We start from the raw sequence: 12,247 nt of genomic DNA, 5'->3' as shown, positions 1-12,247 counted from the left end.
ATGTTTGTTTGTTTGTTTGTTTGTTTGTTTGTTTGTTTAATATTCCAGCTTTATGGTTGCGGTGCTCACATGATTTGATGCATTTCGCAATGTAAGACCCGTTTTATCAAAATAGAGACTTGGCGCCGCTATGTTGTTGAAGCAAATGCAAATGATACGAGAGGTGGAATCTGATTGATCCATAGGAGAGGCTCAGAAGGGACATAACTCATAATAGCCACCAGTGACGCTACGATCGAGGCCAGGGATTCCAGCCTGGTTCGGCAACGGTGGACACTGGACTTTTATAGTCGGTTAACTCTCTTGCCTCAGGAAGATGCACGTACCTTGATAATAGGGAACTGTATGTCCTTCGGGACGAAAACAATGGACTTGGAGCACATCTTGAGATGTCCCCTTTGTTTCCTACAAGAGAATGAACATTATCCTTTAACACTGCTCAAATCACATCAAGTAGGTTTCTCCATAAGCTTAATATAATTGTGTGTAGTAAGAGAGGAATATGAGTTGTACAGGGAGTGAATGACCTCTGCCTATTCTATACACCTTGTAACCTCTCTCTCCGAGGGGAGGAAGGTTTTACTAGATGCAAATGTTGCGTCCTATACATACAAAAATTAAGAACGAATGCAAATAATATCCACTGCGAGTCCCAAGAGATACATATTGGAATGATTGAGTGAGTGAGTATGGTTTTATGCGCTTTTAGCAATATTCCAGCAATATCACTGCAGGGTACACCAGAAATGGGCTTCACACATTGTACCCATGTGGGGAATTGAACCCAGGTCTTCGGCATGACAAGTGAATGCTTTAGCCACTAGGCTACCCGACCACCCCAGGTATGATTGAAACTAAGGAAATTTAAGCATGTACGTAAGATTTATCAGACGTTTCTGTTCTAATAAGCAATACAAACATTGTTCGGACAGACCATGTCCATTTTAGTTACTCAATCATTGGACATAAGGCTTCACACATACAGTTGGTACAGTTGTCGCCCTGGGACCCCATTTTTATGCCTGGGACCCCAAAAGTTCATCACCAAGAGTTCCTGGGACTTGCAACTATTCAGACCAAGGCAAATCCCTGGATCAGGTTGGCAGTGTCAGAACTGCAAATTTCACAATAGCATTGAAATAGTCAAAACACTATTGTGAGTGAGTGAGTTGGGTTTAACGCCGCTTTTAACAATATTCCAGTTATATCGCGGCGTGTCAGCTTAATGTGGGAGGAAAGCCCGAAGTGATGCAGGTCTCAGACGTTTACCACTTCGGTGAAACCCACGAGCACGGGTATGGTGCTGACAAACCTAGAAACATAATCGGAGCGAACCGGGATTCGAACCCACAATCATAGGTTTCTGGCGTGCCCAAGGGACGCAACTCTGCACAGCGAATCGCGGCGCCTTAGACGACTGGGCCACCCGTGCCCCCCAAAACACTATTGTGACACTATTTGACAGTATTGTGCTATCTTGATAAATACCTGTACCACCCCACAGTGTGAAAGTCCTTGCATTATTTAACATGATGGCATTATTTAACATGATGGCAAAGCCGAGTGTGTGAGTAAAGTCAAACACAGCAGATTGCTACCTCTGATTATTGTCTGTCATATGATCAGGAACGTATTATTTTGTCTAAAGGACATCCTTGTTTCTACACGCAAGATGTGCATCTTACCATGTTTATTAAAGGAAACACTTGTTTCTTCAAGCAAGGTGTATTTCAAATGGATGACTTACAAAAGTGGGGGTCCAGGGGACCCCCAATAACAAATTTCATAGGCAATATGAGGGTCCTGTAAAGTAATGAAATGGTGTAGTATACTGTACGTTTTGATAATTGCTTCAGAGCCTGGAATGAATCAATGATCACGTAGACAGTGGTCTTGATTGATATATGAAATGACAGACACCCTAACTGCTCTTGATGAGCTGTAGGTACAATAAATATTATTGTGTATCCCTCGGGACGAAGTGTATTCTTTTTCTGCATCCATTATGTACAAATATTTGTACATAGGAGTAAAGCCCTGAGGAAATATGGAAAATAATTAACATTATTATTATGTGCATGAACATTGTGGCCCAGCATGCTTGTCAATTATTGATATCATAATAGACACACAGAAAACAGATAACTGATCAATCTTACCATCCTATCACACTTTTTTAACAATGTATTCGAGTCTTTCTTCCTTCCATAATATATGACAGGGTAAATGGTGTTAGGTTAAATAACTACACTGAAACATTATGTCTAATGTGACCTCACCTTCTGATAGCATCTTGTTCTGATAATCCTGCTGGGTAATAAAACACACTGAAGTCCTCAAAGTAGATCTCTCCAGGTTCCAGCAGGAGGAGGGAGAATCTAAAATTGTATACAGAAAAAATACTGTTTACAATACTAAAGCAAACTACCCCTGTCTACTGTGACTTCAGCCACAAGTCAAATACAAACTACATGTATATATTAAAGGTTTAATGATATTCCTATCAACACAAGTCACAAAACCTGAATTACTTAATCAATGCCGTTTTTGTACTTCTCTGTTTCATGTGGCATGCTAAACAAGGAGTGAGTGAGTATTGTCAGCTGAGATAGCACAAAAAACAACTATGTTCATGGTGCACTTGGTTCTTCAAAAAAATCCATTGAGTTATATAACAATGAGCAATCAATCAACTTATTATTGGTTAATCCTTTGAACGTACATACATGAATGTTCACGCCCAGGTGTGGTTGTATTCCATCTGCTTGAGTAAACCTACATATATAAACACTTACTTTTGACAAATCCATTTCGCAAGATAACACTGATTAATCAATGTATTATTAGTTAATCCTTTGATCGATGTTATTTTGCTACACAACTGATCATTCCTCTCTTGCTGGGCTGACACAGGCATGTTACATAACATGTAATACATTCACCACATCAGACCTGGATTAATAACCCAATCTTAGATTGAATAATTACCCCAGACACAAGACATGCTAAGTGGGGACCCCTGATTGCTATCCTTGATTCCCTCAGAGGCAGAGATGAACGTTATTGTGTGATTTTGCAGTCTTTGTGAGGTAATCTGAGTGGTTCTACCACTAATAATATTGATGACTTTATCTTCGTGTTTATTCTACATCCGATAGTAAATAGTATACAAAAACCATCCAATGGGAAAACAGGGTTTTATTAACAGCCTCAAATAAATCAAATGGTTATTTTTAATAGTATGTGTCTATGCACAAGCGATATTACATGATATAATTGAGTATCAGCCTATGAAACAAGGAAATGGGATATAAATCAATCACAGTCATCTTATCATCCATGCATTAAGGAATCCGAGCATGCTTTCACTACAGAGACAATTTACTTTTATCAAAACATAACCATCAGGCAGTGCCAGACAAATTCTGCTGTCAAATTATCAAAATTCTGCGGCTAAAATTACAAAACTCTAAATTCTAAGTAAAATCATAACCATTTCCCCCTAAAAAATTGATACAAAATCATTTTTCGTAAACTCGAAACCAAATCCGAAACAAAATAATTCCACAAACCATCATTACAACCAGTCAACATTGGATAAAAAAAACAATAATGCAAACAAATACACAAAGTGTCACTGATACTAAGGTTAGATGTAAACACTGTTTATGTAGTCATTCAGTTTTATTGTACGATTCATACTTTTTAAGTATGAATCACTTGTTAATTGTTTTAGCATCTTTTGAGTGAAAAATGTGAAATAAAAGTTTGAAAATAATGAAAATTAGTGTAATGATTGGTGAGAAAGGAGACATTTAGAATTTGTTCTGCAGTTCCTTAGTAAGTTATATTTTCTGCAAATCTTCATGCGATCATGGAATTGCAGAATTTGTTTAAGAATGATCATGGGTATTTCCATTTAATGGCATCCAATGAGCTTTTCAAACCCAGAATTTGCACAGGGTGTTATGGAGATTTTAATTTTGTAAAATAATAACCGGACTTAAATTTTACTGATATTAGGCGTCTAATAGTTTGTTTATACGATTGTATGCTACCTTATCTGATCATTTTCAAAATATGTCCTACTTTTCATACCGATAAAGAGACAAGTGATACGTTACTGTTACGATGAAACAGAAACAAAATAATGATAAAACTGATATAGCGTGTATAGCCTCGGGCCTAAAGTTACGAGTGCAACTGACACTCTCAAACGGATGTGATTGACTTTCAAAAGTAATGACATGTGCTTCTTATGACAGGTTCCGATCTTGACAAACAGACATGAATAGATAAAACCATAGTACACACAAAAATATACCTTTCCTGTCCAAGTGTATCAGTTTCCAAAAATGCCATCACCGTCAAAAACGCCCTTTTCTTTCTACGGAAGACCGAATTATCTGCCCTTCAAAACAGGAAATCACGTGATTGTATATGGGGGATTATTCATTATGGGGGTATCTACGAATTAAAGACAACGTAATACTTATGACATGTCTGTCAACAACTGAGTTTACATGACACATATGAGTATTTAATAGTTCTATGAAATAATTCTTTGTGTCTAAAAGGTATTTAGGTTGAAATTAATGCAATATGAAAAGCTATGAAAATGAAGAGTCCCTTATGTTGACCTTGAACCCACAAACATGGCGTCGAAGAATAAATACACGGTATTGCTGCCAACATACAACGAGCGAGAAAATCTCCCATTGATAGTTTGGTTGTTGGTTAAATGTTTTTCTGAAAGGTATGACTCCCTTTTGTCAAAACAAGTGTCAAACATGACAAGATTGTACATATTATTCATAAAAATAGGAAGAACACTTCACGACTAAGTCCTGTCAAATGTGGCATGATTTCATCAGAAAAGTTCTACTGTTCGCAATGTTAGTTTTCAGATGCCAACAGAAATATAAATTGATACGAAGTGTGAGGTAGTTGTCGAACATCTCGAATGTCATGTTTGAAAATATTTATTGTCAGATGTCGTGTTAAAAGATGGACTAAGATTCGAACAGATGTGAGGTGATAGTTCAAACATGGATACGTGGAATTCACTCATATCGATTATCATGGGGTCTGCATGATCTGTCCCACATTAAGCTGACACGCTGTGATATAACTGAAATACTGTTCAAAGCTGCGTTAATCCCAACTCACTTACTCACTACAGCAATATCAACCTAATCATGCTAACAACATGAACATAATCGTGATAAAGGTGTGACAGTGAAATGGGGATGTTGTAAACACATATTCCATCACTGATCCATAAAGATTTCTATGATATTAACAGAAACATTTCTAAAATATTTATATGATTATGAATCATGAGAAAAATTGGCATCACTTCCAAATTGAAAATCTGAAAGAACATGACCTGCTTTTCTGAAATATTCGACATGCTTGGCTGTACACATGATATATATTACTAACTGTTTGCTCAACAGTGGCCATGACTATGAGGTGATTATCATTGATGATGGCAGCCCTGATGGAACACTGGATGTTGCAAAGGATTTACAGAGAATATATGGGAAAGAAAGAATTGTAAGTTTTACTGTTTCTTCTACTGCAGCTGCTGGTCATGGCACAATTGTACAGCTGATTTGTGCAGTGCAATAAACAAATGCAATGTTGTTATATTGGCTTGTTAGGGTGATGAGTATGATTAACCTTCTTTCAATGAAAACTTGGAAAACCAGGAAGAATTCTGTTTCAGGGTGGTGATGCAGGCTCTGCTAAGTTTAAAGCAGTTCAACCTTAGCATTTGTGTCAAATTCTGTCACTGTCTTTACTTTTACAAATGTGGGATTTCCTTTAAAAAAAGAACCACATTTGTTTGTTTGATAATCTTAAACTTCTTTAATTCCTGAAATTATCAGTTATGTACTACATGATTAATACAAGATGTTTACAACTTTTACAACCTTTTATTTCTTCAGGTCCTCCGGCCGAGGGAAAAGAAACTTGGACTTGGTAGGTCTATATCAGTCAACTTTTCCAGTATCAAGACATTTGTCTACTTTACATTGGGGTGTATCTAGCAGCAGTATTATCAATTGTCCTCCGAAAATTCCAGTCCCAAATTAAAGTTGCCTCTCATATTGAAATTCTTGTTATTGCATGAATGAATGTTTGATCCAGTGTCCTCCATACAAGTAGGAAGGTTATTTGTCAAAATCCTTTACATGTTTTTGTTTATAAACTCCATACCACTTTGAATTTAGTGATACATCACATGATGTTTTTAGGCGACACATTTTCAATTTTTTGTTTACGATTAGAAGATTTATCAGAATGACAGGAGCCCCAAAACACGATCACAGAATCTAATAAGAAGTATTCAAGTTTTTGGTTTTTTTCAACATTGGTGGAATAGACAAATAAAAAAGACGACTAAAAACACTTTTTGAATTATAATTGATAAAATGCATTGGTATAGTCTTTGTCTGAAGCAAAATCCTTCTGAAGAGAAGGAAGCACTCTCTAACACATATATTCTTACTGTAAAAATAGTAAATAGCCTTCACTTCAATACATAATTTCTCACTTAACCTACATGCTAGTGTAAAAACTATTAGATTGATAAGGAAACTGGAATTTTGTGATCTTGATACCAACAATAGGGTACTCAAGTTTTACTCATATATTCCCCATCCCAATTTAAACATGGCAAGCTTACTGTATACCATTGTATGTATCATTGCACAGTGTGATAAACAGTAACAGTCTGCAAACTAAGTCACTAGTCTGACACCCAAGTCTAGTGGAATGTGTTTCCGTCTAGTAATCTCAGCTAAGAATAGGCAATATATGAACACTAAAGTGCATTTAAAATTATCCAAAAACCCTTGACGCAGACTGTTATATGTATGTTTCAAATTTGTGTCCTCATCAACAGGTTGTGATAATTTTGCCTGTCAATCTTTGTGGTATGACCATGAAACTGAAACTGAAATTGACAAAAACTATTCATATTTTCAACAGAACTTCCTCATTAATTGTGAGAAAATGAAATATGTTATTGTAATGTCTTTTTGACCAAGCCCTCAACTTTGTATTTGGACATGATTTGAGAAACATAATTATTGTAACCAATGGGTATTATATTTTCAGGGACAGCCTACATCCATGGCATCAAACATGCTACAGGAAACTTTATCTTTATAATGGATGCTGATCTCTCACATCACGTGAGTGCATGTTGTTGTCAGCCTGTGTTCTGGCGGTATATGGCACATAGTGCACAAATTATTATAGCAGTCGTCAGTGCACATTGCATGTATATTCATGTGTTTTGCAAACTTATTAAAAGTCTTTTAGGGATAGGTATCCATGTTTGAGCTTAATTTAATTTCACAACACACTTATCAGTTTACTGTTCTCTTAGTAGGGAATGCAGGAACATGTATAATGTTGCAATCATCATTGCATCTATCATCATTGCATCTCAGTGAATTTGGATTGGGGTCACAAATTTATTAAATGAAATAAGTTTCTACATTTTACATGTATTGTTTGAAAATGCCAAAAATAAACATGATAAAATGAGCTGTAAAAGTCCACACATTGTGATCTTTCAAAATGCAAACCTGTTTGGATTTTTTCTGTTTACTTTTGTGTTTCTAAAGAAAAAATCACTATGTCTTCTACTTTCAGCCCAAATTCATTCCACAGTTCATTGAGTAAGTATACACATCAGAACAGGATCACATTCCTATTCAGTTTATACCCACAATAATCTGCATACATATACAACTGGTAATGAAACAATAACAATTTCAAAAGGAGACTCCCTGAAAGTAATCTGTGAATAGTCAAGGGGAGGTAATTAAGAGAATTGCTTTCATTATTATCTCCCCTGGATTATACATTGTGGAGCAATCACAGCAATATGCTTAAGATACCATGATTACATCCTTTACTGGTCAGTTAACAGCTGATACAGTTCCTATTTTGCTAAATAGTTTTTTAGGAATATTTTCCCTTATAGGAAGCAAAAGACGAAAGATTATGACATTGTGCTTGGAACCCGCTATGCAGGTGATGGTGGTGTGTTTGGCTGGGATTTGAAGCGAAAGTGCATTAGGTAAGTCACTGTGTCAGCAATACCAGAATTACATCCCTTCATATGTGTAGCAGCCACACGTCTGAGCTGTCAGATGTAGACTGAGGCAGTGGGTTAGTCCAGGGGTTAAAGCACTTGTTGGTCACACCAAGTGCCCGGGTTCGATTCTTAACATAGATGTAATATGTGAAGCCTTTTTCTGGTTTTCCCTGCCGTGATATTGGTGGAATATTGCCCAAAACGGCAGAAAACCCAATTCACTCACTCATGGACTTAGTGCCTGAAACCATGGTAACATCACTTACACTTTCTTGGCCAAACCAATTTGATGATTTGGTGATGCAGGTTTTAGGTGTTTCCGTGCAGAAATTCTCTGCTTTCATGTGGGTTGTCTATGAAGGAGGTTGTACCTGCAACCAAGGTTATTTTGTTGTCATTTGATCGTGTCTTTTTGTGTCTAACCATAATAAATATACTGCAAGCTCCTCTCAGAATTATTTACAACTTTGTTCCAAGTGTACATGATTGATGTGAATGTTTCAGTCAGGATGTCACGACCTAAGATGTTAATGTTTTAGTCAAGACATAACAGACCTAAGATGTGATTGTTTCAGTCAAGACATAACTGACCTAAGATGTTATTGTTTCAGTCAAGACATAACAGACCTAAGATGTTAATGTTTTAGTCAAGACATAACTGACCTAAGATGTTAATGTTTCAGTCAAGACATAACAGACCTAAGATGTTAATGTTTTAGTCAAGACATAACTGACCTAAGATGTTAATGTTTTAGTCAAGACATAACAGACGTAAGATGTTAATGTTTCAGTCAAGACATAACAGACCTAACATATTAATGTTTTATTTTAGTCAAGACATAACAGACCTAAGATGTTAATGTTTCAGTCAAGACATAACCTACCTAAGATGTTAATGTTTTAGTCAAGACATAACTGACCTTAGATGTTAATGTTTCAGTCAAGACATAATGACCTAAGATGTTAATGTTTTAGTCAAGACATAACATACCTAAGATGTTAATGTTTTAGTCAAGACATAACTGACCTAAGATGTTAATGTTTCAGTCAAGACATAACTGACCTAAGATGTTAATGTTTCAGTCAAGACATAACTGACCTAAGATGTTAATGTTTCAGTCAAGGCATAACAGACCTAAGATGTTAATGTTTCAGTCAAGACATAACAGACCTAAGATGTTAATGTTTTAGTCAAGACATAACTGACAGATAATGTGAATATTTCCGTTGTGACTTTCCTGACCGATGATGTTGATGTTTCAGTCGCGGTGCTAACTACATCACACAGGTGCTGCTGCGTCCTGGAGCCTCGGATGTAACTGGCAGCTTCAGGTGTGTTCCATGCTTAGCTTGCAGAATTTATGGTCAATTTTAGTGATGATAACCATATGATATGATGAGTACTTAATCTGTTCGTAATAGACTATAAAAATATGAAACATGATAATGCTATTACTTTGTCATGAACAATATCAAAACTTTGTGGAACTGTTTCATAATTCACCATCATGTCAGGTCTGTCCCTTGCTCATCCCACATCCAAATGACACTCCTGATGTTCCCTGTTGTGGTATTCATGAATTTACCGGACACAAAATCCTGCATCCTAAACATGCTAAACACATAAAAATTGAAAACAGATGCATAAAATAATACAGTTTATCTACTGAAATGCATACAATTTATGTGAATGTTTGAAAATAAATGCTGCTAGTTCATAATTTGGTATCACTTAAGATTAATTTCTGTATACTTTGAATACTTCATGATCATCCACTATCATTTATGGATGCATTTTGTTTGGGGAACTTCATATCTATTTTTCTCTAACAGCCTCTGAGCTGACCTTACAGTTGTGGTGGAGTACTGTATTCAGGTTTTGACATTGCTAGCACCCCTACAATTATAGGCACTGAGTCCCTGGGATTCCACAAATAACTAAGCCCTGTAACTCCCTGGGTATTGCCCAAATGTTGCTAAAAGATGAGTGAAAACCAAGCTCTCTCTACGAACTTGGAAATGTGAATCAAAGACTTCTTGAGATTCCTGTGTAGAATTGATTTACTGAAACATATATGTGTATGTATGAATAGAGGTGTAATGATTGGTAACTGAAATGCATCAGTAGTTAATCAATGTACCAGTGGAACTACATCAGTGTTAGAACATCAGTCCTCTCGTCTGAGACATAAAATTCAGGACTTGTGTGTCATTGTCTTATATAACTTCCTACCCTGACACAATGATCACATTGATGAGAATTTATAAATCCCAGTAGTCAACGTTCATATTTCCCTACAATGGATCATGCTCTATAGTATCAATGGACAACGACCATAAAGTACTGATAACAAATGACTTTATTATTCTTTCTCTCAATTTTATTTTCTTATTTTAGAAACATGTAGATGTTCATTCTGACACTGAACATAATATTTATGAATAAAGAGATCATATTTAATAATCGACAGAGCTATCTCAAATACCAAAGAATGAACCTGGTGAGCCTTGCATGTAATGATTTAATGTGAAGAAATCAACATTGTTTGAAGCAAAATGCTTTCAGCATACTGTCTTTATAATATGGCAGCAGTGATCAGCTTTCGACATGGTGACTTGAGCTATAGTGAAACCTCGTTAATCCATACCCTGTTAGTATTGAAACCCTGCGTTCCGGGTGATTATTATTTGAAACATCTTTCCATTATCTAAAATATATTACAAGCTACCCTTGATTTATTTATCCAGAAATTTGATAATCCCAACGTTTTCCCTGAGAATGGTACTGTCTGGATAAACAGGGTATTTCAGTCAGTGGTAATTATGCCCCCGTGGTTGCCCATGTGTGTGAACATGCCATGTGTTCCGGTTGCAGGCTGTACAAGAAGGATGTGCTGGAACGCCTCATCCACTCGTGTCTGTCCAAGGGCTATATGTTCCAGGTGGAGATGATCATCCGAGCCCGGCAGTTTGGATACACAATAGGAGAGGTAGGGGAGACAACTCTGTGATGGGGAGATAACTCTCACTTAACCTTGCCTTCTATAGTAGTCTTTGGGAGGCAAAGGTGGCATATTTGTCTGAGGCTCTGAAATTCGAATCGGTGGGCCAGAAATCTATGATGGTATGTTCGTGTCCCATATTCCCGAGGCAGGAGTGTCCACTAGCCTTTTTATCAAAGTCTTGTTTAAACCTTTGCCACATCAAGCCCACTTTCCTGTGCCAAATATGATTGGACTATCGCACATATTCATAGTCCAATCAGAGAACGTTTCACAAGATCAACATCCACAACTGGTACACCTTTGTATGAAATTGATTTACCGCTGCCTGTCTTTGTTGACAGGAATATGTCTTTTTCTTTTTCATCTTTTAAACCCCCCAATGATTGCCATTGTTTTTGTGTCAGAGATAAAATTGTGAATGTTTTCGTTATCTGATCGACTAGGTTGTCGCCTGTGGTAATCGCCATCTTTGTAAAGCTATACAAGTTAAGAACAGCGATCTGATTGTATATAGCGTTTTCATTACAAGGGGCACAACTCGTGATCTATGTGAGGTGGCGCCAGGGTCAAGCCAAGAAAAGTGGCCTTGATGTGGCAAGGTTATAAACTAGGCTTTGATATATGCTAGTAGACACGCTTGCCTCAGGAAGATGCCCGTCGTCCTGATTATATGTTTCTAGGTTAGTCAGCATCATGCCCTTGTTGGTGATGTCACCAAAGTGGTAAATGTCTGAGACCTGCATTACTTTGGGCTTGCCTCCCACATCAAGCTGACACACTGTGATATAACTGGTATACTGTTCAAAGTTGTGTTAAGTTAAACCTCACTTCCTCACACACTCACTGAGGTATTACTGATGACAACACTGTTGTATTCATTTCTACAGGTTCCCATCTCATTTGTTGATCGAGTGTATGGAGAATCGAAACTTGGAGGGAGCGAGATCGTTGACTGGATCAAAGGCACTCTCTACCTGTTCGCAACAACATGAAAATGATGTGGTCCTTGTTAATAAATCTATACTATGCTGTTATTTTGCATTCTGCTTGTATTTCAACATGACGGCAAGGAACAAGTGTCTCTTTTGACAAGAGGGGTGGTCGGGTAGCCTAGTGTTTAAAG

General features: G+C 37.0%; 2 protein-coding genes across 2 annotated transcripts in view; one reads left to right on the top strand and one right to left on the bottom strand.

Annotated features, from left to right (window-relative positions):
* LOC124119447 (protein FAN-like) overlaps positions 1 to 4,406 on the bottom strand; it is a 43,372-nt gene extending 38,966 nt beyond the window's left edge. Inside the window, exons 1-3 of the mRNA XM_048397853.1 lie at positions 4,325 to 4,406; positions 2,280 to 2,378; positions 327 to 405 (exon numbers count right to left, since the gene is read on the bottom strand). Of these exons, the coding sequence (XP_048253810.1) occupies positions 327 to 405; positions 2,280 to 2,378; positions 4,325 to 4,362 (216 nt within the window). The 5' untranslated portion in view covers positions 4,363 to 4,406. The remainder of the gene's footprint in view (positions 1 to 326; positions 406 to 2,279; positions 2,379 to 4,324) is intronic.
* Positions 4,407 to 4,611: 205 nt separating this feature from the next.
* LOC124119435 (dolichol-phosphate mannosyltransferase subunit 1-like) lies at positions 4,612 to 12,158 on the top strand. The gene is made up of 9 exons (XM_046481927.2): positions 4,612 to 4,756; positions 5,460 to 5,559; positions 5,955 to 5,988; positions 7,129 to 7,205; positions 7,672 to 7,697; positions 8,006 to 8,101; positions 9,383 to 9,451; positions 10,995 to 11,109; positions 12,012 to 12,158. The coding sequence occupies exons 1-9, from the start codon at positions 4,656 to 4,658 to the stop codon at positions 12,114 to 12,116; spliced, it is 723 nt and encodes a 240-aa protein (XP_046337883.1). The 5' UTR covers positions 4,612 to 4,655; the 3' UTR covers positions 12,117 to 12,158.
* The last annotated feature ends 89 nt before the right edge of the window (positions 12,159 to 12,247 follow it).

The sequence above is a fragment of the Haliotis rufescens genome, unplaced genomic scaffold, assembly GCF_023055435.1.
Source record: "Haliotis rufescens isolate VD_foot unplaced genomic scaffold, xgHalRufe1.0.p SCAF_17, whole genome shotgun sequence".
Lineage (NCBI taxonomy): Eukaryota > Metazoa > Mollusca > Gastropoda > Lepetellida > Haliotidae > Haliotis > Haliotis rufescens.
This window is presented reverse-complemented; position numbering and strand designations above follow the sequence as displayed.

Coding starts and splice junctions, on each gene's coding strand:
- LOC124119435 (XM_046481927.2), top strand. CDS start 4,656: ATGGCGTCGAAGAATAAATACACGGTATTGCTGCCAACATACAACGAG. Junction 7,206..7,671: donor ATGCTGATCTCTCACATCAC/GTGAGTGCATGT, acceptor TTCTACTTTCAG/CCCAAATTCATTCCACAGTT. Junction 9,452..10,994: donor GATGTAACTGGCAGCTTCAG/GTGTGTTCCATG, acceptor TTCCGGTTGCAG/GCTGTACAAGAAGGATGTGC.